This window comes from Dermacentor variabilis, chromosome 2 (assembly GCF_050947875.1).
Source record: "Dermacentor variabilis isolate Ectoservices chromosome 2, ASM5094787v1, whole genome shotgun sequence".
Lineage (NCBI taxonomy): Eukaryota > Metazoa > Arthropoda > Arachnida > Ixodida > Ixodidae > Dermacentor > Dermacentor variabilis.
Genome location: NC_134569.1, coordinates 83,026,054 through 83,053,429, shown reverse-complemented (window position 1 = coordinate 83,053,429; position 27,376 = coordinate 83,026,054). Strand labels below are relative to the sequence as shown.

Here is a 27,376-nt window from a genome sequence, read left to right as displayed (position 1 = left end):
GATAAAACGCCTTCTCCACATATTGTCATGCCAGTAATTTGAGGTAAGTCGTCCGAAATTGTAAAAACAATCGTTTTGCCATTATTGCCGTGTAGAGAAAACAGAAGCAGCTGTTAAATGATGACGCAAGGAGTAAATGCGTCGGTGACTAATTTGGCTTCTATGACGATGTTATGCGCCTGCCGCTTCTTAGCTGACAAGTTCTTCCCGTTTCCCTCTCCCCGCAGACACTATGCTCCCATTAGGGCTACAGATGCACGTGTCTATTCTTCTAATCGACCTCGACCCCTCCCTGCCCTCTTCCCTCACCGTAAAAAGTTCGCGAGAGACGGAAGCAGAAATTTTAAAAAATACATTAGACTGATAGTGTTTAGCTTTTTTTTATATAGTTCCTTTTAACTGTAGACGCACAGCGGAAGGTTTCGATACATAAGCCCATGGGACACTAGATGATGCATACTGGTGGAGTTGTTTGCGTGCTTTCTTTAGCTTTTGTTCCGCGCGCACGACTTTTCTCGTCATCCAATAGTGAGTAGAGAACATAACTTGAAACGCTCTCATAACAAGATTCCAGAAGAAAAGCTACAAACCTCAGCGTGGCTTGTACATACAGTTGAAATAGGAAAATGAAATATCTAATAAGTCAGAAATGGCGACTCCGTCAGCACGTCCAATGTCCTAAGAGAGCAATGTCCTAAAGAACACCTGACAGCCAGCTCACACTCATTGAGCATGGAAGCATTGTTAAAGGTGATGCGTGGGGAAAATTTTGCGTTTCTGGCTTAATTACGATGGTTGCAAATAATTATTGAGTCACCGATCTTTGCTTATATTCAAGGATCATGAAACCGCGGTGTACTCAGTGAACTAAACGAGTCACCTTGTTTATATTTCATCAAAATAGAGAGCAGGTTATAGGTCATGTGTCAAGATAATCATGAGACGTTTGAATATTCGTGGAAAAAGAGCAAAGAAGAGACTGATAGGTCTATATTCGTTACAGGTATAGGTAACTGAACAAGGTAGATATACAGGTTTAAGGAAGCGAGAAAAGTATGAAGGAGGAATAGACAAAATGCTAAAGTGATAAGTGTGTATACATTAACTGATTAACTCAAGCAGGCTATTTGTCACAGCCCCCTTTCGAAGGGCATGCCGATAAATGATAACAATCATCACCATGTGGGCAAAGTTCAAAGTGTGCGATTGAATAACGGCGTGGATTTAGCCTTAAGTCCTTAGAAATCTATCACAACCACCGAGATCGAATACGAATGAAATGGGGGTAGGGGGGAATTAAGGCTTACACATAAAGTTGGGCTAGTTGGAACCATGACATTATTTTAATAATACCTAGAGCTTAGTGTAAAAGAAAACGAAAAGCAAGAAATTATTTTGCATTTATTCCTCTCTTCCACTAAACGCTGAATATGTTTTTAATAATGTGACATTATGGTTGATGTCCATGCGAAGTGAAATGTCTGCAGGTGAAATGTGACCTTGGCTAAATATTCCTCAAGCAAGGACTCGGAAACGTTATATGCGGGTAACCTTGCAAACCGGCTTTACTCGTAGACAAATTTCTATAGCGATGAAGGGAAAGCTACAGAGACCAAATGCGCACAAGTAAGAGCGTCCCTGAAAAAATCCCACATTCTCATAGGCGTTAGTTGGGGCAGGGGAAGAGAAAAGATTTACACCCTATTTACAACGTCAAGATGAGACAGAATATATCATTGGGTGTTGTATTCTGTGTCACTAGTTTTGTCCTTTTCCCTTCGGCGCCTGGGCAAATGCGAAACCGCCGCACTTGGAAGCACGCTGAATCAGTATATTTTCCGCGAAACCGAAGACGCTGTCAAACGCTGTCAGACTACATGGCGCAGTTACAAATTTGCATAAACTCCTCTCCCATAGCTTTCCCTTCATTGCCACAGAAAGTTGTCTGCGAGTATAGTCATATGCGAGCAACGTTTAAAATGTGTGCTTTAACTGCAGGCAACTGAAAAATGTAATCCAACTGCTCGAAAAAAAAAAAACAGCTCTGCCGAAAATTGGCCTGTGATTCTGCAAGACCGCGCAATTCTGCTTTCTTTTTTTTTCGTTCTCGAGAGAGAGAGAGATAAAAAAAAAAGCAAGAACAGGAAAGTTAACCAGGGGAGATTGTTGGACGCACGTTCATGAGAGCCTCGGCGAATGAGTCCACAATGAGAATAACAAGAACTATTGAAGTTTCGTACCCAGCTTGCGACACAATGACGACGGTCTTTTTATTAGTGCATTCTTTATTCATCGCCTGTTGAAAGCTTCAATAAAAGTCTGGGCGTGCATTATCCGTACCACATTAACTTCTCACATTAGCTCGTTCTCGATAGGCGGGGTCTTCCCGCTTTCCCTCTTCCGTCTCCACATCTTGTTCCCGATAGGCCAGGATTTCTTGCCTCCGTCTCGTGACGTTACGTGCTACGCTGTCTTAATTTTTTTTCGTACAATGACTTTAGACTCTATTCCTTGCAGTTTACGTTATACATTGCTGCTTCCAGGCTGGAATACGCAAAACTCTTTTTTTTTCTTTCGTAAGAAATGTGTTAGCTATCAAGTTTGTCCAGCGCCCGTTCTTGAGAATCGCTATAACGTGCGAAATGCCTCGCGAATGGGGATCGTGACCTGTATTAATGAAAGGTTCGTAGGCTACAATTATTCGTAATAAATAATTCCATGCTATCCTGATGACAGAGTTGCTTTTAGCGGAGGTGGCCGGGCAATGGCAAAGAGCGCATACGAACGAAAAGCTTTGCGAACTCAACCCCAGATTTTTTTGTCCGGTGTTGATGCTGGGGCTAGGCACACCTTCGCTTAGATTATTTCGCACGTTGATTTGGACGTCTGCGTGGATCATTACTGGATGCACAGCGCTGAAAGACGCGGGTTAGCATATCCCGCAGAGGCAGGGTTTCATTCCCGTAACGCTTTTGCGACCGAAAGTGAATATAATTTGCTGTCGCCGAAAGTGGTTATAAGCATGACTCGCCGGAAATTGCCGACGTCTTACGTACTGCTCGAAGCTTGTCACTGTGTCATCCAGCGGGGCTCGAATGGCCAGAGTAGGGGGAAATAATGATGTGCTCGGTAAAGCGAGTACGTATTCTATAAAAGCCGCCGCAAGCACTTTTCGAGGGGCCTTTGAGACCCTTTCAAGTACACTTTGAGTTGAGTGTGCGGCTCTTACACATCGGCGTGCCCTCTGTTTAACCTTTTCTCTTGCCTTCTTTTTTCTTTAGTCCCATCAGCGGTATTACACCGAAGCTCGATTAATAGCGTGAGCAAAGAGCAGGTCACTGTAGAGAAAGTTCATTTGTCTTGTGCCACTTCGCGCTGGTCTCAGGCACAGTCCCACAATCGTAACGCACGGTTTGGTGCTGCGGTTGGTTGACAGTGGCCTTTTGTGGCTTTAATGCCGCGGTGGCGGCAGCTGGACGCGGTCACGCAGTTTCGTGCGTGTTGAGGGATATTGCAATTCAGAGATCAAAGGCGTCGCGTCGTACGAGCTTCCCTTTCTTTCTTTCTTTCTTTCTTTCTTTCTTTCTTTCTTTCTTTCTTTCTTTCTTTTTATCCCATGTGAAATGCAACAAAAACACACGTGAGAGTAGCGCTTCAAGGAAACGAAAAGAGGGTAGCATTGTGCGGGAGTGCGGAATATGCGTTCTTCATTTCGTGACTGTTCCCTCGAATGCACTCGGACAATCGTTCCCTGACTTCGAAGCTAGTGCTATGTTAGAACGGTACTGGTGAAGCACCTACGCCCAGAAATACACCTAATAGCACCCCCGGCACGTATTGTTTCGACACGCGACCCTATAAATCGCGAGATGAACTCGACTAAACACGCCATCGCATGCAGCGAAGCAGCACGAGTCGCGAGTCGCTGGCAAAGCCGCTTCTGATCGTGCCGGCCGCGCGAAGCTTTCAAGCAGTCGCGCGTCGCATATATATATATATATATATATATATATATATATATATATACATACACTCGAAGACAACCGCTCTTTTCAGAGAGCGTCGATGTTATTGCGGAGTTTCAAGGAGTTCAGGGGGCGCCGAAGTTCTCTCAAAAACCTTCCAGGAGCTTGTTCTCCTCAGGCTCGCATGGATTTCTCTCAACGTATCGAGAAGCCGTGGGTTCATTTGCTCCTTTTCGTAGTATTTGAGTCAAAGAAGTAGAATATAGTAACTGAATTCTAGTGCTTTTCTTGCACTCCGCCCGCTTCTTGAAATGCGGCCCCTGCGGCTGGAATTGAATTACGCAAACTCGTGCTCAACGCGAGAACGCAATACCCGTTTAACCGCTGCGGTGGTTGCGATTGTACAATGCATGGAAGTGTGTAGCGTCACACTGGTTGTCTTACGACCGGAGCTCGGCGAGTTTCTGGCAGCTTTCAAGTATCATTGGAGTAACTCCGTCGCGGCCTGATTGCACATCGCGCACGCGCCGTTATGCACTCGTTAAATACGCTAGGTACGCTAGGCACCTTAGCGTTAAACACGCTAAGGTGCCTCTCCAAAGCAGGTTAAGCTTGTTGCTACTCTTGGAGACGACATGCATCGACGTTCAGTCAATCTTGTTCATGCGCTGTCCTGCAGTGTGTCAGTTCTAAAGCCACTCCACGCGCGATATCAACTGTTCCCCAGTATCGTAGCGAACTTTCTATACAGAAATCCGCGAGCTCTGAAGGCATGCAAGGTTTAGCACACTTCTCATAATTCTCAAGAGCTTGGAATAGCCGTAAGTTGTAGCAAGCAGCGGCTGCACAACACGACAGCAATGTATAGCAGCCACGCGCTTTATGATTTTCGGACTTTTGACGCGAAAGGTGCGTACGCGGCAAGACGTTAGCGCCTGGAAATGGCGTCGCATGCTGTTTATGTCACATGAAAAGTGGAACAACGTAGTTAATACTGAACAACTTTGCCCGAATCATCAAATTAATTACAGTATAAAGGTTACAAACAGGGATAAGGTGCCTCAGAAAGGCTTACCAACGTTTCTATAGGAGGACCTACCTTCGTCAAGCTGATATAGTAAAGCATAAATCTGTATCAATTAAAAAAGAAACAGGAACAAATTGGCTTTTGAAGTATGACCTTTCCTAGTTCCCCTGCGAAAATTCTTGACGTCAGTTTTGACGCTGTGGTCAATCTTCTGCAGAAGCGTGAAATATTATTATACTGAATTCAGTGCAAGCATCCTCTGCCACAATAAGCCCATTCGTCCACTCTTTTGCCTTGAGCACATGCAACTTCACATCTGAAGCTTCAAATAACCGTGAAAAATCAATTCTGGTTGCATAAACACGTGGAGCTGCTTTGAAAATAACAAGGTTTGAATCTGAGGCCCGATTGTAAGAGCAAAAAAGCAATTTTGTTTGTCATTTTCGTTCGTAGAGTCAGTGCATTTTCTGATCATTTCGAGTAACGTTCGCTATTCCTTGCTCGTCGGCATCGACTACACGTTCTTTTACCATGAACGCCTATGTAGCGTCGTACCTAAATAGTTCGCCCTTTTCATATGCAGGCCAACCATGTGCACCGCTGGTCCACTTAATAATGACTGAATATAGATCCGTGGTTAATTTCCTCCCAAGAAACCGCTCCAACCGCAACAACTGCAGTGCTTCGATAGAGACAAGTCACTTTCTTCATTACATTATGAATCGCCCTCGTGAAAATCCTGCATGGCCACCTCAATCGATTATGGAAAGAACGATTGTCCGCAAACGGAAAAAAAATTAATTTAAGCAAACAAAAGATAACCATCCTTCGAAGCAATAGAAGTGATTCAAAATCACTTTCTTGGGACGTTTGGCGTTTAACCAAGTTATGTACGCGCACGGAGAAATTGCTTATCTTCATTTGACATGAAAGCTTTCCTTCCTAGCTGAGTTTCTTTGTTTAATTTTAAGTGCGCCGAATCCTTGGAACTCACTCGCTCCAATGTGGGGTATAATTGAAAACACCAGCCCTCAGTGTAATCACGTTTGACCTTTATTCCTTTTCTTTATAACTGTGCTATACAAGAAAGAAATCTTACACACCAGTTCATTAACTCTGGGCAGTGCAGAAAAAGCTGCTGGTCGCGTCAGTCCATCAAAAACAAGAACCGAATACACGTCTTGGGGAAGGGAGGAAGGCTCGCCTATACGGTGTGCCGCTAATTCTTTTGTGATCCTTCCATTTAGCGTGCAAAGTTATTAGCGCTGGACAATGGGCGGAACGGGCTCTCTTCCTGGAGGCTTTCGTTGCCATGGCGGGCCCGAGTCCCAGCTTTCGCTGCAAGTATACTACCAGCTGCTCCCTGCAAATTAACACTTCGTTTGGACTGTCGCGCAGTACGGTTAGGCAATGCAACTTGACTAAAATTTTAGGCTCTACACCGCCACCCTGCGGTTACCCGCCTGCCCGTGCACCTGAGGGCCCATCACTTTCCAACTTTTTTTCTCCCCCCCCTCCTCTTCCCCTCTGTCATATTGCAGCGTTAAGGTGTCCACAGTTATAGAGAAAGTTACCAGGCCTTTCGTTCGTTTCCTTAAGAACCACCATCATTACTACTACTGCTACTACTACTACTACTACTACTACTACTACTACTACTATTCACTAGTTATTAGGACCACTACTAACTCTTACTACTACTACCACTACTGCTGCTAACACTTTTATGGCGCACGCGGAATACGGTGTTAGGCGCTGCTGTTTCAGTGGAGCAGTTTGGCAGCGCAGCGAAGTACTGCAGTTAAGCACTATGGCTGTGCACCAAAATTAGGCGCCACTGTTCGCTGCAGTTTCCGAACTGACAGGCCCGCCATCGGCGGCTTTTCACTAAAGTTCTTAGTGATAAGGCGTACCGCATGCACTCGACTGCGCGAAACCGTCGCCGTCTTGGCTTTCAGTATGCGAAGGTCCACACCCGTGCCTCGCTTTCCCTCCCCGTTTTCCTTCTTTGTCGGTCACAATGCCCTGGGATCTTTTGCACCTGAGTCGATCGGGCGAAATTCCCGAGTATTTCTCGGCAACGCACCGTCACGTATTGAGCAAAGAATGAACTAGATGTACGTGCAAATAGGCTTGTCTCAAGGAACGGCAAAAGAAAAGACAAAAACAGAACACTGCCTCTGGCAACCTTGAAAACAAATGACCAAATGGAACCGTGACACGCGCCGCGTGCAATTGGTCCTTGTAGTACTTTCTTCCTCGACCATATGGCAGTTTAAATGACCGACTGCGGTCTGCATTACTTGCGTGTGTGCGTGCGTGCGCACTTTTGCCTTATACCAGGAGACTCGCAGTAGTTTGACTCGGCATTGCTTTTATTTATTTAATTACACTTATAGGTACGTCTGTCCTTCAATTCTGCAATTGCGAGTGAATTAATGCGGTTCAATTCCTTGCTTCAGAAGCCGTTGTCATTAAAGTCCTGTTGTTCCGTACCTCTAGCTGAGCAGCGGTGTTGTTTTGTTGTCTCGTCGCCCACATGTTCAGAGCCTTAAGGAGTGAGCGCTCGCCACTGAATGTTCAGAGGCTCCTACATAACAACAGGATCGATTTTCTCCAATAAAAAAATTTGTGCCCCGGCCTTTTCTCTGTCCCGCTATTTGCGCTGTTTGCTAAAGTACAGATACGTATGCTGCCACTCTGAAATCCCGCGGCCAAAGTAGACCGCTGTTTCTCGACAAGAACTTCTTTCTGGCTGCAAAACTTTGTGAAAAATGTTGGTGCTATCGCTCACTAAATTCGCCGGTATTTGTCGAATGGTGCAGCGTCAGACGCGTAGTATAGTGCGTTAACGTTGCTTGGTTCGTAAAGTCGCCGCGGTTCGCTGACCGTATAGATGGCGCTTATCGAGCCAAATTACTCATATTGCGCTCTATTGTAAATAAGTTTAATGTAGGGTAACGTATGTTGTGTTGATGTTTACATCGCCTACTGTTCCATAAAGTTGTTAGAATTTTGCTGCAATAGCTTACAAGTTTCGGAGCAGCCGACTCCCGTTCGAGGAGTCAGCCTGCCACTTTTAAATAAATGCACATCTCTCTCTCTCTCTCTCTCTCTCTCTCTCTCTCTCTATCTATCTATCTATTTATCTATCTATCTATCTATCTATCTATCTATCTATCTATCTATCTATCTATCTATCTATCTATCTATCTATCTATCTATCTATCTATCTATCTATCTATCTATCTATCTATCTATCTATCTATCTGCCTGTCTGTCGGCCACGCGTACTTATGTCACATGTCTTGCTCCCCGACCCTCTTCCATCTTGTCCACAGTACATGAAGGAGCCGGATCCGATGCTGGGCGTGTACATCGTGTGTGCGGAAGTTGTGCTGGTGTTCATATTTATCATACACATGATCATACTGGACTTGTAAGTATTCTTCGAACCATATTTTCGTTTTCGTTTTCTTCATTCTACATTGGTGCGAGAAAAAAATAAACGGTCATTACGATGGCAGAAAGCTTCGCGTCATGCGACTCGATGCATCTGTGTCATCTGTTCCAGAATTCGCATGTTATGACTCGCTGCTTATGCTATCGAGTAGAATGTGTACCGTCAAATCCCACATAAGCGAGTGGTTTCGAAGACTGTGCACTTCTTTTGAGATGGTGCTTGTGGCTTGCTTTTTTCCCCAGAGATCTCAAAAAAGAGTGTAAACATATTTGTTACTCTCGATGTGCCGAGATTGTACGTGCTCTGGTTCGACAATTATTTAACTGATAATTCATGGATAAAGTGGGTGCACGAAGAACACAACCAAAAAATTCTTACCAGTGTTCGACTGTACATCATGCTTAGTTGTGTTCGGTAACCACAGTTACGCAAATTTATTGTGAAAGCAGCAGGTGCGGGTATTCGTAATAACTGTGCTCGTTAACTTCACAGGCTCAGAATCGCTACCGAGTTATTACATTTTGTTTGAGAAGTGTGCCACGCTGTCGTTCGCTGTCCGCACGATTAGAGCTTGAACTTTTTGCCTATATTGGTCGATTGATTGATTGATTGATTGATTGATTGATTGATTGATTGATTGATTGATTGATTGATTGATTGATTGATTGATTGATTGATTGATTGATTGATTGACATGAAACTGCAACTGTTTGCAAGTATACGCAGCCGACATCTCTGCAAAAGCAGAGGTTACGAACAGACGTTGCAGAGTTTATGAAAACACCGGGAGTTCCAGCGACTAATCAGTACACTATATTGGCGCTGCAGTTACGAACGAGAAGTATTCGAAAGAGTTGTAAAAATAAAACGTAGTTGGCAATTGTTTACTCAACCGTAAACTTCGGCAGCTGTGTTATTCCTATCGCCTCAAAGCCTCAGTGGAAGTGACGTTTATAGCTGTGCTCGTCCTATTAGCAACGCTAATATTCACAGCTCGCGTTCTCTGGCGGGCGGACACTCACAAGCGTAAACAACTCGATGAAGAAGAAAAACAAAGGAAAATGTGATTAGAATGCGCAGAATCTGGTGGTCGCTAGAGAAACAAGTCGGCCGCTCGTCGTTCGTTCAACTCCCACTGCCGTCAACGTTCTTGTTGTTGTAATTCCCTTTTTTTTTTTCGCAGATCGTGGATCCGGGTGTTCATCCAGATAGGAGGAATCGCCCTTATAATTATGGTTATATGTATCATCCTGTGCCTGCATCTAGAGGTAACAACTCTCACTCATCTCCTTCCTTCTCTTTTTTATTAGAAGTGAAACTTGGAAAGTTTGGGCCACGGAAAAAGCCTGCTATCCCTAAATCTTGGCTTGGAACGCATAAAAAAGATATATGATGAAGACACAAAACACTGTCAAAAGCTTAGAACGGAGCGACGAAACGCCAACAGAGCACGGCCGTGTTCGCGGAGGAAATAAAAGAAATAAAGATAAAAAGCTTATAAGACTACGAGGACAGCAAGAAAACTCATACTCCTACTTTTGTTCACAAATAAACGATATACTAATATGGCGCGTTGCATATTATAACGTAGTGCTCGTTTTTTGCAGTATGGCAAAGCTTCTCCCCGCTTTTCATATACAGTCCCGTTTCAGAGGCATATAATGCCGACTCGCAGCCTTCAGCCTTGTAGGTTGACCTCTGGGATGCCGCTTCTGCGTTCCATTCTCTTTACCTTCTTGGCAGTATGTATTGAAATTTTTACGAAACAACAGGTTCAAGGCCGTGACTTTTCATCTGTAGCAGTCCATCTGAAAGGCGGCGAGTGGTGTAAAACACCACTACATCTACTCACACCTTGCGCAGTTGCTTTTCTTGCAATGCTGCGGCGAAAGTTTTCTCGGTGTTTTCTTTTACTTACGCCGCTCGTTTCTTTGCAAGTGTGCCCTCCATTTCACTTTGACGCACATGAAACCCTGTTAGCGAATTTCTTGCCACCGTGTTACATTTACTTAGGTTAATCGACCGTTTACTTGACTGCCGTGATGGCACAAAGAACGACGTGCAGCCATGTCACAAACAACGCATATCAACCAACTTCACCAATCATTCTGTTCGTATAACGTCAAATCAAATCAAGCTTTGCTAAATCCAATAAAGGAATGGTTTTGACTGGAATGAAGTTGCAAAACTTAAGCTTCACTGAGACCTGGCTAAGATCCCTGGGATAACGTCCAGGCATGAGCGTCGCGTGACATAGCGTCATTGAAGCAGGTGAACTTTCTCGTATCCGGTCATACTTTGCACAAAAACGAACGCGCTAAGCGTCACCGGCATTGCGCTTGAAATGTGTCGGCGATTACTAGATGACGTCGCTAAAGTACATGCTAGATGACGTGACGAGCCGGCCTTCAAATATATATATATATATATATATATATATATATATATATAAAGAGAGAGAGAGAGAGAGACCCTTTTCGCGGCTATCCCTTGGGCGCTGCCATGTTTGATCACGTGGTGCCGCGTTCATTGCTTGCCTCAACGGCCTCCGTTGCCTCCGTGTTTACAGTGGATCTGTAGGACGCCGGTATGGCTTATCAAACCTCTGTTTAGGAAGATATCGTAGTTGGCGACTGGGTGGGTGACACGAAGCTTTGACCACAGCTTCAGAGAACATGCAAAAGCGCTTTCGGAGCTGATTAAGCTATGTCCAAACGGCGCGAGTAGCGTATATGGTGCTTGTTCTAAAAGCAGGACTAAATATGTATTCCAAGCTATCCTAACTGTCTGCTCACGAATTGAATCAGGATTAGTGCTTTGATCTTAGTTCTTTATTTGGCAAATATTTTGAAGCAGCGGCTTGTCACGTTCCTGACTCAGTAAAAAAAAAATGCCCTCGATGCGGTCACTATGTGATTATTTTCTGCCTAATCTTAGCGAGTGTGCTGAGTTCCGTTAGATTTGTTCTTGGCGCGCACAAGGCTTGAAACGTAGCTGTTTTGTACATTGTGATATCTTGTATAGCAAAGATCTATATTCGCCAGTAACTTGCTTACTCTTGCGGACCGTCACGAAACATTCAGCTTCGACCGTTCGTGTGCTGTCGGTGTAGTCCGTCATTTATTGTGCGTACATAGGGCATATATATTCAACTGTGTGCCTATTCACTTATTCTTGACACGTCGGCGATAGAATGGGCGTGAGTGACCGTTCCAGTTGAGGTGAATGTGTGTAGATACTGTGCGCGAAACTTACTCTGACAGGAAGCGGTGCTACTCCCTTAGTCATTGTTTAACGAGAAGTACTCACTCTCGCCGACGTTCCGGGGCTGAAACCTTTCTGAAGGTTAGCGCTACAACGCTGGCGGATGAGCTAATTGTTGTATACTCGAGGAAAGCCGTACATCTCGAAGTGCCGGTAAAAAATACGGACAGTTGCAGCAGTGGTCCGCGAACTTGGCCACGCATATTCATTCCATTCCTTAATACGCCAGTCGCTCTTTTTGCAGCCAATTACTGCACGCGTCCTCAATCCACATGATTCAGCACAGCATGATTGGAGCAGAGTGTGTTAGCGAGAACTCAGTTGCATTTCCGACATGCTCGTCACACAGAAGCAAGGTATAGAAGCGGTAATGGGTTCCTATTCGTGCGCTATCGCTGAGGCGACGTACGGCGGGCAGCCGAAAGTGCCATATCTTTTTTTAGAACTAACTGCTCCGCGAAAAGGGTCAATATATAATGTTTGCTTAGTTGAATACGGTGGAACAGTGAGGCAGACACTCTAATACGTGTGTAACGGACACTTGTTAAAATTACGCAATACAAGGATAAGGCATTGCAATAAGTTTCCTTCTGTTTGCCATTTACCTGCGACTCCGCTATCATCTCGTTCGCCATCACGATAGGCCAACGGCCGTTCCAAACGCAAACGTCTACGCATGTACACGACTTTTGTAAAGCCGAGTGTGTAACTTTTTTGCTAGAATATTTTTCGTCTTCGCAGACCCCGCTGACACCATTAGGGCAAGACAGACTGGGTCACCGCTTAAAGACATTATCTTAACGTTGGTGCCGTGCCGCGTGTGATTCGACAAAACTTCTTGTTTACGGCTGAAGTTATTGCTCGCGTATATATATTGTCGTATCAATGCGTAAAGCACCATGCTAGTGCGCACACAGTACTGGCGGACAGCTTCTTGTGCCACGTATTATTCAGGGCATTTCGGTGACCGCGGTCATATCTGGCGCTCGAGCGTGTTTGAACAAGCGGCGCATTCGATTCTTCGAAGCGAGCTCGTCCGCGTTTGCCCATAGGAAATTTATATGACCCGCCCCGTAAATAGCACCCGGTCGACATGCTGCGCCGGGATTCCGTCTGCGCTCGTTCCGGTTCGTTATCCATCAAAGCGTGTTTGCCCTGCTTGCAGCAACACAGCGCCAAGTTCGTCTTTATGGAGTATTTATCCTTGTTGTTGGAATACCTTGCGTAGGTAACTGATATGGGCTTTTCACTGGCTTGGTTATGTCCGCAGTTATTGACGGCTGTCCTCATATGTATTGCGCGGATCGTTGGCAAGTGTATCTCGCTCCCCCTCTCTGCTCCTTCTTCTGTCTCTCTTAGTTTCTCTCTCTCTCTCTCTCTCTCTCTCTCTCGCTGTCTCGTTATTATTTTTTTGTGTGTGTGTGTGTGTGTAGGAGTCCACAGAAGTACCACTATTCCTTTCACTCGATCCTATTCCTTTCTTATCATCCACCGTTCACGGCTGGCTGATGCCGCTGTGATAACGTTGGGGGCGGAGCGCCGCTCGGAGAACTGAAGTGTGAAACGGAACAGCATTGGAATGTCATCGTTACAGCTCAGGATACGCCAGTACTAAGTCGTTCGCGATAAGGAAGGAATGGGATTGAGCGAGAGAAATCGTTCCATTATGTCGGCTTATGTGTATATTTTCTGGAATTGCATTGCATCCGAACACGCGTCTGCATTCATTGCTGCTCGAATTATTGTGCAGGCATGCGAATGTAAATGTTTTCTACTCGTAAAGGGAACAAATGGCGACACGTGGACGGTGCCAGCAATGCGTTCTGCCTGTGTTTAATATACTCTCCTGCTTGCTTTTTTTTTCTCATTTGTTTTAGCTTTTCACAGCTGTGATTCCTTCCAAGTGTTACAAGATTTCCGAGAAACTCACGGGAAACAGATTGCATAGCCAAGTTATTTCAATTGTAATCTTAATCATTGTGTACGTCGGCTGCATGACATCGGCGGTGAGTGGTGTTTTCTTCGTGTACCGATATCGCACGAAAACTTACCGCATGGAGCACTGACCGTGTGCTGATGTGCTAAGACATACTTGTTGGTTTTCTTGCAGATTTTGCCCGAATCCGAGGACGTCGCGTCGTGTTGGTACTACGACGACAATTTCACGATGGTAGCAAACGCAACGTGTATGCAAGAGAACTACGTGAACGTGCCTGAGGTGAGTGGCTTACCAGAACGACGCGATGTCCGAGAATGAGAGTTCCGGCTTCGCGTAGCACTGAAACGACGGAGGTGCCGTATTTACTGCAATGTATAATATATTAATGTACGAAAGTCCGGGGTTGGTTTAGATTTCAGGGTGCGGTTTGGCCGCAACCGCCCTACACTGCTGACCGCAGAGGAATCGATGCCACGAGGATTAAAAAGATGATGCTGTTCTTTTTTTCGAATTTATTTATTTATTTATTTATTTATTTATTTATTTATTTATTTATTAAATGTCTTTAAAGAGATGTTGGTGCCTATGTGTGGCGCCGGGTACTCTTCTCTTGCATGATAGTCATCTTCGGAAAGTTGTCAACAGTCACCAAACTGGACTAATAAACACATGAACGAACATTCACGTGCTAAGTCTCAGTACAGCAATATAAATAAATGTTCGCGCAACAGAAGAGTTCAAATAGCATAAATACTCACAAAACCGAAATGTTCACAGGCAATACATGAGTTCACACAATATAAATGTTCACAAAACGAAGATGTTCACACAGAAGGTGTCGCGCACTTGAATGCCGCACTCTAAATGCAACAAATAAAGATGCTACATGAGCACGGAGCTGCTGTTCTTATCGGGAAGCCAAGAGCCGCGGGAATGTCCGTAACGACGGAGATCATAACAGGCGAAGGAGGTTGCGAGTATTTGAGGCATCGCTTGGAACAAGTTGAGACGTCTGTCTTCTTCGACATGCCTTCGATATGTTGATACGATCTCGACCGCGTGAGGTGGGTCTTCACCGCAAGAATCAGGAAACGACGACGAAGACTGGCATCGCGATGATAAAAAAAAAAGTTGAAAAGAATGTATTCATTTCATTGGTACATGGTTGTGACTCTATCCGAGTCCGAGCAGTTCTGCCTAACAGAGGGGCCAGGACGGCCTTAAATAACCCCTCGCAGTCTTCTGGTCGTCGATGTCTTCTTGTAAAACTTGGGGAGCTTGTGGAAGTGTCAGTGCCTTTGTCAGGTCGTGAAGTCGACGAGCTCTTCCTCTTCGAGTCTTCTCCTTTGGGTCCTCTCCTCCCCTCTGTGTCTACTCAGGGCGTACAGGGGTGACGCTTTTTCGGGGAAGAGGGAAATTATATGCCCGCTTGAATGTTTCCTACACTCGAGAGGTCGAAGCCCAGGCGGAACCTAACAGCCTTTTATGGGACGAGGCAAATCATCTCGTCATTGGAAAGCACGCCTGAATGTTTCCCACACTTCAGAGGTCGATAATAACAATGTTTACTTCACTTTGCACTGGGTTGCGGCGGCATGGGAAGAATTTCGGCTGATCTGATAATGCGATCTTTCTGAATTTGAAACATCTCGACGGTGTTGCATATTTTTCCGCAGTCGAATTCATTTTGTTGTTGTTGTTGTTGTTGTTGTTTCTTTGTTTTTCCTTACTCCGCATTTCGGAAGTCGTTCTAGATTTGAATAAGTACGTTATTTCGTATTGACGACGTCATCCGGAGTCGAAACGTTAGAGTGAAAGAGGCAACGGAATAGTGTTTGTTGGTACATTGTATCCGAGATGATGTTGCTAGGTCGCTGTCGTTGTTTGAATTCCTTAAAGATATTAGTGACCATGCGTGCGCATCCATTTTGTTGCGCCTAGCAATACAGGGACGAGATAGGACCGCAGCTGTTGGTGACTTGTATGAATCAGCTTTAAGATGCAGTGCGCCAATATGTTAATGAATTTCTGTAAAAAGTAGTTATCACGCCTCGAATCAAGCCTGGCTAACCGTACCCTTTTACCCTTCTATCTTTCAAAAGAAGGTTTCGGAAGCCCTTGATAGCTTCTGGCCTCATTTCAAATTATTATTATTTTTTTCTTTTTTGCAGTACCTCATGCTCTGTATGGCTCTGGTGCTCCTAGCCTGTGCAGCTGTACTCGTGCTGACGACAGTCGAGAAGCTGGTGCTCCTGCTCCTCTTCAGCTTGCCTTTCTGCGCACTGAGCTTCACGTGGGACGACAGCCTGTGGAACTTCGTTCCTGGGTATGAACTCGTTTATGCGCGTCCATCGGAGCCATGCAATACATGTTCTGGGCACGTATGAGGCTTTGTAGGGCGCATTTAGAGCCTTTACTACTGCGTAGCATGGCTGTACTATGCATGTAGCATACTTGTGTGGTTTAGTATACCTTTAGAGCCTTCAGTGAAAATTGTGGAGGTTAGCATCCACCTGAGATGCTTTAATTCGGCAAGGCGGAATAGGGGAAAGCAGTAAAGAAAATAAAGAAGAAAGGAAGTGTGACGCGCGCACCGAATAACAAAAATAGAACGAAACATAAGCGTATAGACGACCGATTTCAATACTTGGTATCATTTTGCACTGTTTGGTGCAGTGCCAAAGCTACCTCGGAGCATGACGCTCACTTTTAGGCACGCGTTGTGACGTACGCTTGAGACACTCTTTGACACAACCCTTGAAGCTGTGAAGTAGGAAGTCTCTGTCCGGAGACAGGGCTGGCGCCGTCTTTGCCAATTCTGCAAGCTGTTTAAGGCTAGTAGCGCCGCTCAGGACGAGCAAAAAAGGAAAGAGGTAGGGGTAATCAATCAGGTAGGGGTAGGGCGCTACTAGCCTTAAACAGTTATGACATACCAACTCGCCCAAACTGCCACGCTTCTGCAAGCTGGGCGTGGGGCCCAGCACATGAAGATTCGGCCTGTGAGGTTCCCATAGTCCTCTGCCCCCGCGTCTGCAGCGGATTCTCTCCGTCTGCTGTGACTGTGTCCACAAGAGAAAAGGTGTTTGGAGACACTGGGATAAGAACGGACCTGCCCACAGGCTGCGAAAGGTTAATTATGGACGATAAGTTCCACAGGCAAGTTATGCAGCTTCTTCTCAAAGAAAGCTTGCACGCATTTGTTTAACCATAACGTACTGTATATATATGGAAAACCGTGCGGCAAAAAGAAAAAGGAAGAAGAAGAAGAAAAGAAAGAGAAGAAAAAAGAGAAAGTACTACTAACGCAGTCCAAATCCTCGCATGCGTAGCACGCTTCGAACATGAAGTATATACTGCGCTGCTGTAGTTTATATGGAAAACTATTGGTGAACTCAACGTTGAGACGAATGCGACGAAAGCACAGTGTCATTTTGTTTTGTACGTGTGTCATATACAAGAATCTTTGTACATAGACCTACACACGCATTACCGGCTCGGGCCTAATTTTCGTCTGGGAATCCCTATACCTCGTTTATCGATAGTCGTTCGTTGACAGGTCTGGGGTGCGCTCGCTTTCGCCTCTGTTGCCCTTAAGACCTATCTCGCGCCGACTGTATACATACGTATAGATGGAAGAGCAACTGCATGCTCAATAGCATACGCATCTTGTATTGACTCGTACATCATGGAGCTGGAATCGGGCCACACGCCCGCCTGTAAAAGTTGGATAATTCGTCATTTATAGTCGACAAGTGGGCTCGATGATGTTCGCGCGTGGCGAAGATGCCAAGTCGGCGTATTGTAAGAGAAAGAAAGAGAGGAAAAAGAATAAGACCTGACGCCACTTTCTGACTTTTGTTGCGCAAGAAACGCCGATTAACGTGAACCGGTTCTGACTATATAATATCAGAAATGACCGACCTCAAGCTGCTTTTTGCTTCTTCTTCTTCTTCTTCTTCTTGTTTTTAAGAAGTGTGTCATTCGCATTTTGTGGGTTTACATTTTCTCGCCAAATCCTTCAATACATTTACGCTATCACAAAGGTGCGCCTGTATTGAAGTTGACTCATTAATTAGCAGTCCTGCAACCAGCAGTTCTGCGGGCAGGGTGGGGGGGAATTCGTCGTAGCTTAACCCTTCCCCCCGTGCAGGATAGCCAACCGGAACTATCTCTGGTTAACCTCCCTGCCTTTCTATGCATATCTCTCTCTCTCTCTCTCTCTTGAAGCAACGGATTTGTTCGGCTGCGTCAAATGCGCTGCAGCAAAGGACGAGTTGTGCGCACGCCGGTGCAGCTGCATTCGCGACTTATTGGGTGCGTGCATCGTGCTAACGGGCCGTCCCATAGATTTAAATAGAGAACGAGAGATAGATTTATAGAACGATAGATAGATAGAACGAGAAAATAGATTTAAATAGAGAACGAGAGATAGAGAGAAGTTGTGTTACATTTGGAGCATAATTTAAGATATAACGCCAGTTGCGTTCTAGGCTTGATATTTTAAAGAAAATCTTCTCTTATGTCGGGGTAATTGCAACCGCGCATTGTCGGATGCGCTACAACTTTGCGCGCGTACATAGGCTGACGATTCGAATGAAGCCATGGGCCCTATAACGTAAAACTATTACAGTCTGTTTTCATGCCAATCTCCTGGCGTCAAATTTACGCAACCACCGACGCAAGCATGGGGCGGTAACCTCCGCGCTGTTTGGAAAGCCCAGTCAAACGCGCTTCTCGTTTATTGAATGTCACTTTCTTTTGCTTTCAAAGCGAATAGCATTGCCTACATTGAGCAGTATTTCTTGCCTAATTGGCTGAGCATAGGCGAGGAGCACGCTCAAGTGGAGAGAGTTCCAACGGGGCCGAGCCAGCACAGCGAAATTAGATAACCGGATGAGGAGGGTGGTGCCGACGTCTGCGATTGGTCCTGTTCCCTTTGCTTAGCACGCGGTGTCTGGTCGAAAATTGCGGCTGCATGCAACGGAAGGTTAAAAATGCCGCTAAAATGGATCCTCAGCAAGGTAGAGCTGGCGGAGCGATGTTGTATGCGTGTCGAAAGGTCTCGATAACGTTATACTGCCACGCAAAGTGTTTTTATTATACGCAAATAAATCCATGGCTCCCCGTCAGCTCCAAGTAGCCAGTGCGCACGGCGATCGGCGGGCAGCCATCTTCTATTCCTTTCAGAACGACTACGGTTATGCAGAAGACTTTCATTTTTGTTCGGCATATTAATGTGTCTTCAACGCGTTCACGTCGCTTTGACGTGGTGAGCTTTTGCGGTTTTGTAACGTCGCTTGACAGACAGGTAAAGTGGGCGCAGCCCGAAAACGTTTGGCCAATAGCGATTGGTCAAACGACGCCTTTTTCGCTAATCGGGAAAAAGGCGTCTAAGGAGAAATTATTATTTTTCTTTCGTTCGTTCTAATCATCCATAATCAATGTGACGCATCTATGTATATAGGTATTATTATTATTATTATTATTATTATTATTATTATTATTATTATTATTATTATTATTATTATTATTATTATTATTATTACAAACATTGGGGCTGTCCGTTTCCCTCACGTAGAAGCTCGTGTATTGACAGCAGATGGGAATTCCGCAATACTTACAACTTCACAGTGAACTACGTAATTGTGAAAAGTAGATGAAACTCGTCGTAATGTTAGGGTCATTTTAGCGGCTAATTGTCATATAATTTGTTTCGGGATAATTTTGATAAAGCAAGAGTTCCAGCCGTTTTCTGTAACCATACTCCCTCCTTAGACGGCCATGTACTGGCAGCATACGGGAATTGTGCAAAGTTTACAACTTCGCTGTGAAATAATTGTGACAAGTAAATGAAACTCGGCGTAGTGATAGAGTCGCCTTAGCGGCCAATTTCAGTATGTTTTGTCCGAGATACCTATATTAGATTGAGAGCTACAGAGCATTCGCGAGAAACTAGAGACGAAGTTTTTTTCGCGTCGACATGACGCGTAGACGGATGGACATCGACCACCGCTGGAGGGTAGCTATATACAGCCTCGCTGTAAAAACGGCGACGAAAGCGCTCGATATGCAACGCGGCCGGTTTCCTGTGGACCACACGATGGCCACTACGGCTTCACAGTCCTCTGTGGGTAGGTACAGGCGGCTTCCACTTCAGCAACCTTTTTTTAAAAATATCCTCCTAGGTTCAGCCATGGTTCAGCGCGCTACGTGGTAAGAACGTGCGCCGCGCTACCGCCGCCAAAGAGGGCCAATGAGTGCGTCCGTCCGAATGCGGTCCGTAAAATGAATAAAGAACGGCCCGATGTGTTGCCACAGTTTGCGCGCTCATCTTGTCTGCTCCATAAAATTGCACAAATGATGTTTCGGCTGATGGAGGTACGTTAACATTAAATCACAGGGAAGGGGTAGCCCGTGCAGATCTGGATACTACTTCTGATAATAATCTTTGCGTCTCGTTACAAGGCCCCAATTATGTACTCCCTTAGTCGGGCCCCTTACACTCTAAAAACAGTTGAACCCTTTGGGCTATATATTTGCCACACAACTATAATCGTCATCTGTCTTGCTTGCGTTTTCTTCCATAAAAATGCTGCGCTCGCTACTTTCCTGTCGAGAATGCTCTGTCATGCTGATAACGGGGACGCCGTTCATGACTTGGACGTGCCGGGCTCGCCGCGTTAAAGAAAGGAATTGCGGGCAAGACAGATGACGATTATACACACTTAAGTAAACATACACCCTTTTCCAAATCGTCATCTGTCTTGCCCGCATTTCCTTTCTTTAACGCTGCGAGCCCGGTACTTCCAAGTCACGAACGGCGTACCCGTTATCAGCGCTCGATCGCTACTTTCCTCAAGAGGAAAGTAGCGAGCGCAGCGTTTTCAAGAAAGGAAACGCAAGCAAGACAGATGACGATTATCGTTGTGTGGCAAATATACACCCTAGAAGATGCAACTGTTTTTATATAGAGTGTATTTCTTCATTCCAAACGAGAAAGGAAAAACTGAAACCAAGCCACCAAGCTAACGCGCTAGAACCCGCTTTGGTGTGCCAACCGAAGTCAGTCCAAGTCAAGCCTTGGTTTGTAATAGTGAATATTGGCGGTTGGCGGCGAATGTTGTTGGTTGATTTCAACTATTGTAGTACACTCTAACTTAAGCCGGTGCCTAGAACTAGAGCATACTCTACTAGAACTAGCGTATTCTAGTACACTTTAACTAGCACTTATCGTAGCGCCAAATGAATTTTGGTTATGTTATAAGCCAACACGACCAACTTCCCGCGCATGCACAGCGCAGTTATCAAAAGCGCATTGGGCGGTAAATAACGGTATGTATCATTGTTCTGCCTTCTACATTGAAATATTTTGATCCTGCGCCATTAACGATTCATGTTTGGGCGCTGCTGTCCGTTAGCGGAAATACAGGTTCCGTACTCGTTCGCCAACCTACTTTCAGAGAGAGTTGTTAAAATCGCAAATTATTATAGGTCACTAACGGGGACAACAAAGTTCGAATCTGGATTGGTCCGCGAGTTGGGGGCTTGTCAAGGTCTCCCCGTTTCGGGGCTGTATGAGATCGGCTGTTAGCTGTTTGCGAACAGAACTTCCCTCGACACGCTCCGGTCTCGGCGGCCCCAGGCACGGACCGCCCTTCAAGCTTTAGGGCCCCTGCTGCCCCTTGGGTGACCTGGAGATCCTGCCCTGCCTGCTTTATTATAATCTCAGGTGCTCTCCTGCGGCCTCTGTTTGCCGATCTTGTGTTTATTTTCGCATGCTAAATAATGACACGTTATTTAGTACTTGCGTAATTTCTCTCTTGCCACCGGCCGCTCCGCTATTGAAGGACACAACAGCTCCGTCGTTAATATTACGTGGAAACTTTTTTTTTTCTTTTTCTCCTAGCGCCACTAATGTGCTTTACCTGAAGACTGTGGTGGTGCTGGTGCTGTGCCTCTACATAGCAGTCCTGGTGATACATGGCTTCCAAACCGAGGCCACATCTCGCCTTGACTTTTTGTGGAAGCTTCAAGCGATGGAAGAGAAGGAAGACATGGAAGACCTGCAGGCGTACAATCGAAAGTTACTGGGAAATATCTTGCCTGCACATGTCGCCGAGTACTTCCTCTCATCTGATCACAGGCACGAGGTATGCCTTTATGGCTGCTTTTGTGAGTGCTTTGCGTGATATGTTTGAGTGGCTAAAGCTGTCACCTCGTTTACAAATGTATGTTAACAGGTAGTTACATTCTGCAAACACTTTATGCAATTTGTTTTTCTGATCACGAGATTGTCAAAAGCAACGCCTAGCATGCATATTCTAATGCGGAGAAAGGGAGAAGAGGTTAACGTATTTCTGGTATTCCTGGTATTTCTGAGTAGTCAAGTTTGTTTTAGATTTATTCATGAGATTTTATGTAGTGCAGTTTTTTCCTGCAATCTGTCAAGCAGTGGAATTCTTCACCACATAGTGTTTCTGAAGCTGATCACATTGTAACTGCACTGGAATGCTACTTTTATTAATCACTGTGTCCTCATGTTGCTGACTTGACATTGTTTGCTACTGATGATTTTTATGTTTGAACCCCTTGTAATCTTGTTGACACTTGTTCACACTGTTTTTGACACTATTATCTTGTTAACAACTGTTGATACTAAGGAAGTCCCACATAACAGCAGGAGTAGACTTACAGTTGCTGCTGTTTAACTTACTGGTTCCAGGACCTATATCACGAGCAGCGTGACAGTGTTGGCATCATGTTTGCATCCATTCCAAACTTCAGTGAATTCTATATGGAATTAGAAGCCAACAATGAAGGTGTGGAATGCCTACGCTTGCTAAATGAAATCATTGCCGACTTTGATGAGGTAAGCAATGAAAAATTTATTTGCCTAAAATTATTTTTCCTTCAGGAGTACTGTGCTTTTTCATTTTCTTTTTGAATGTGCACTAGATTTTCAAGCTTAACTCTTTCTCTACCATGAGGAAAATGGGGGCTCTTTGTAGGTCACAGATTTGTTTTTTTTCTGAAGGAACTATTACACTCAATATTTTATGCAGTGAACGAAACGAAAACAGAATAAATGGGCTTTCCATGCATAGAAGCTTTATTAACGAATTCTATGCAGTAATATAAAACTTTAATTGCTAAAAACAGCATCGTAGGGCAAAATTTAAGAAAGCTTGTTAATAGATGCTTGTACCTAAAAACAAAAGAATGCTATAAAATAGTGAACTGTACAAAATATCTTGCTGTCCACTGGCACTATCTGTGAAGAACTAGATTTTGTCTTTAACAGTGCACCCGGGACAAAAAAAAAAACAATATCTAGAAGCCCCATAGTTGGGCGTACCATGTGGCAAAGCAGTTCCTTAATGTAAAGCATGGGGGAATGTTGCAAGTCTTACATAAACTGTCATATTTTGCTGAGCTTTACTGACACTGCATTAATTGAAATTCCGGTATGCATATTAGCTGTCTGGTGCTGGATGGCTTGAGAGGGTGCAAAAACCCAAACTTGCAGTGCACCCACTGTCATTGCTCTCCGAATTAAATTCCGCTGAAAAGGCGGCACCCTCTGACTCGCTGCTGCTCATGCCATCAAAACCATCGTTAGCAAACTAATGATGCTCAATGGGCATGCCAGTAGGAAACAAGTTAAAGTGCCACTCACGAGGCCCCTTAGCAAATTTTGGTTATACGTTGGAAATTGTTATGTGCCCTCTAAGGAGCGTTCTGCCACATTCATTGTTCAAATTAGACCATTAATTGCAGAAATACAAACATTTGAAATGTTGCAAACCCATGATTTTGAGAGACGAGCTTTTCTGCCATCATTGACACTCTCCCCGCTTGCCCTGTCTAGCCTCCACAGGTGTTCCCTGCATTCTCCCATACTAGAGCAGAGGATCACGTCATGAATACGTAATAGGCTGTGCTGCCTTTTTTCTTTTTTTTTTCTCCCTTGTGTTTTTGCTGCATAGTGCATGCGAGCTGTTATGTTTGTCTTGTTTTGTGCTGTGCATGATTTCATGTGCTCTGCACAAGAAAACCTGCATTGTTGTCTGGCTGTTTCAGCTTTACGTTAAAATAGATACCTCAGTATATGCACATTTGGAGATAGTTGTGTTCTTTGCGTTGATGACCGCACTGTGTGGTAACAAGCAGATGAAACATAAGTATGTCTCACACTATGGTACAGAGTAAAACAAGGACTCTCAAACATTCGGTTTGTCGTTTTTATTATTTCTCAATTTTAAATCATCTAGTGAAGTAACGGGTCAGTCAAATAACTGCTGTAGCCTTGAATAATTCTCGAAGTCACGTGTCACGGTGAGTCGCATTTTAGCAATGTAAATTATATAGGCATATTTGTCCTCCATTTGGCCTTGACTTTCTGCCTGGAAGCTGGGCTCTCTCGAGAAGAAGGGTGCACATTTGGTTTGGAATTTCAGCTGTTACTGTGGCACACAGCAATGTAATACTTTGTAGACACAGTTGTCAAACTGCATTGTGTACACTGGTTTTGTCCTTTTAAAACGGAAAAAAACCCTGGTGAGGGGGCCCTTACAGATATTTTTTGGGTTGTGTAAATCTGGTGGTAAAGCGTGTTGCATGACTGCCTCTGCTGTGCAGCATAGCTAGTAGCACGTAAAGGATAGCCCAGAGCACATTGATAGATACAGTTGGGGTTATGCGGATAAGTTGAAAAGATTTAGATTGCTGAAGAAGGCGTAATTATGCAACATGGGGCAGCCATGATTGCAGCATATCTTTCTCATTTCGATGCACATATACCTGCTCTTGCGGTAATGTCTGTCTGATGGGGAAACATCATTTGAGGAGCCTTGAAAAGTTTTCTAATGGGACTGCGACGAGTGTCACAGTGTAAAGCACATGCTACAAGTTTAGTAACCAACATTATTGTCAGGATAATAGGACACTAAATGTTTGTGATTTCAAATTAACCTTCTCTGTGTCAAAGAGGAATCTCGCTCATCTAGGTGTTTTCTCCAACATATGCCAACGAGTCTCACTTGTCCAGTGATTTCTTTTCATTTTACTGAGTGCCACAGTTGAGTGGCAGTTGTTTGATGAGGTTGCCCCAAAAATTCTGTGCGTTCCTAATGTTGTATTTCTTAATAAACTCAAAATCAGGTGATGAATGCTCATTTTATTGTGCGTTGGAAGAAAATGCAATGGAAGAAAATGTTTCCAAATGTATTGCAGCTGCTGTCAGAGGAACAGTTCAGGTGCATAGAAAAAATCAAGACGACAGGCTACACGTATATGGCAGCCTCAGGCCTCACCATGACGCAAGAGGACATAGCAAACAATGTGCACGTGGTGGCCATGGCGGAATATGCACTCAGGATGCAGGAGCAACTTCACCATGTCAACGAGCACTCCTTCAACCACTTCAAGATCAGGATAGGTTTGTGGACTTCCTCCATGTTCTCTGCTAATGTCACACACAGTCACTGTGGTCATTGCATGCTTCCACAACTGAAGTGATCAAAGTATTTGTGCACTGATAATCGCTATGGTGCATGGTATGAGTTGTATAGTGAAGCCTTGTTAATTCCACAGTTTAAATAATTATTATAAATGTAATGGGGGAGGGTGGGCGCAAATGGGCATCCTGCATATAGATATGCATGCCGTGAGATGCATATAAATGTTAAACTGATTTTGTTTACGTAAATTAATTTGACATTGGGATGAGCACTGTGTGTGCTCTGCACAGCGTTCTTGATAAGAGGATGGAAAGCACACAAATATTGTGTTCCAATATCGTGTTCAGCAATATTATGATGTTGCCAGATCTCGATGCTGTTGAAACGATCCAAAGCAGGGGCGCTAAACGTAAAGCTATTCTAAATTTTTCTATTCCAATTCTGCAATCAGCCCTCCACGATTTGTCTAAAACTTCTTTGGACCACCCCAATTTCACCTGTCTTACATGCGACGTCATGAAAACTGCAATAGCTCCCCATCTGATATAACATGTACACACAGATTATGCATGATTTGACCGAACAAAAGAAAAATAGTTATTTCTGATTCGAGGCCTCTTCGCCATTAGCCCTCGGCTATTGGTCAAAAGTTTTCAGGCTGTGCCCACTTCACTTGCCTCTCACGCAACGTCACAAAACCGCAAAAACTCACTGCGTCAAATTGATGTGCTTGCGATATATATGCATTAATATGTTGAACAAAACTGAATTTTCTTCTGAATAGCCGCAGGTTGCCCCGTTCCGAAAAGAATAAAAGATGGCTGCCGCAGATCGCTCAGGCACTGGCTACTTGCACCTGTCAGAGTGCATGGGTTTATATGCGTGTAATAAAACTTTTTGTGTGGCCGTGTAACGTTTTCGATCAATTTCGGCACATTTACGACCTCGTTCTGCTTTCCTGGAACGCTTTGCTGAGGATTTGTTTTAGCATTGGAATGCCTCATGTAACCGCGCAAACGACAACGGATGAAGAAGGAAACACACATGACAGGCGCGGAACTTCAACTGAGATTTACTCTGGGAAAGCCCACATTTATACATGTATCATAATCACACTTGATAATCGTCGGACAACCGTCACTCGACATTGGCATCCGGGCGTGAGTGGCACGAATTTGCATGTAAATAATTGAACTCTTTATCACTCATTAATACTGAAGAGCTGCTTACGCAGCTGCCAGATTGCATTTTTATACAGTAAGCTTCATAGATTTCTGTATGAAGCTTACTGTATAAAAAATGCAATCCGGCAGCTGCGTAAGCAGCTCTTCAGTAACAAAACTGACTTCCTATGAACGAGGAGAGCGTTTGATTGGTCTGTTCAGAAAACCCTGCGAGTGACTGCCCGTTGCTTGCGTCGGCGGTTACGCAAATTTGACGTCAGGAGATTAGAATAAAAAACATATTGGAATAGTTTTACGTTATAGGGCCCCAGTTTAGTAAGGAGAATCTTACATTACAGAATCATAGCATATGAAAACGGCTTGAGGAAAGACATAAATAACTAGGATTTACATGTAGTGGCCAGATTTTAAGACTTATACTCACAGATTACACAAAATTCATGAGCTGTCTGCACTATTAGCTGCATCAGCTAGGTAGTGCTTGCACTTCATGTCCTTACTAACATAAACAGGACCCAACAATTAGCGCTCGGTTCTTGTGTCACATTTTGTGTCCCTGTCTAAAGTGGCGATGGTTATTGGCGGATAGCATCAATGGTACTATTGAATGTGTGCTTTTGTATTACTAATAGCAGGGCTGAACTCTGCCCCGATGTTTTCTCAGTAGGCTTCATTATATATTCATATAATTATACAACTTGTTTTTCTAGTTCTGGGGGATACAAATTAATGAGTTTGTACTGTATTCACACAAACTGTGCAGTGAGAACTGGCATGACAAGGGAACTGTGACACTTATTAAGCAAGGACATAGCATGATGTGTTTAGTGCACTTGCAGAAACCAAACAGTAATGGTCAATCGGTGTTGGGAAGTAGGCGGTGGGTTTAGCGCAACAAACATTGCATGTTTGTCATACTAACCATGCCCTGACATAAGCAAGTATCTTCATCAAAATGTTGGCTTGGGCAACATTCTTTGATCAGACACTGTTGGTCACAAACATAGCATGCGAAATTCTAATGTGGTACAATCTGGGGTGTCATTAATCACATCAGTGTTATTGACAACATTCG

General features: G+C 44.4%; 1 protein-coding gene across 6 annotated transcripts in view; it reads left to right on the top strand.

Annotated features, from left to right (window-relative positions):
- The window catches only part of LOC142572185 (adenylate cyclase type 5-like), a 308,272-nt gene that overhangs the window by 271,616 nt on the left and 9,280 nt on the right, over positions 1–27,376 (top strand). For 5 of the 6 annotated variants that reach the window (XM_075681117.1, XM_075681118.1, XM_075681116.1 and 2 more), the window contains 8 exons: positions 8,334–8,431; positions 9,639–9,723; positions 13,597–13,725; positions 13,830–13,937; positions 15,830–15,984; positions 21,565–21,808; positions 22,381–22,527; positions 24,891–25,095. In XM_075681117.1, the coding sequence (XP_075537232.1) occupies positions 8,334–8,431; positions 9,639–9,723; positions 13,597–13,725; positions 13,830–13,937; positions 15,830–15,984; positions 21,565–21,808; positions 22,381–22,527; positions 24,891–25,095 (1,171 nt within the window). Of the gene's footprint in view, positions 1–8,333; positions 8,432–9,638; positions 9,724–13,596; positions 13,726–13,829; positions 13,938–15,829; positions 15,985–21,564; positions 21,887–22,380; positions 22,528–24,890; positions 25,096–27,376 lie in introns of those variants that run through there. The other variant, XM_075681122.1, reaches the window with a different exon arrangement.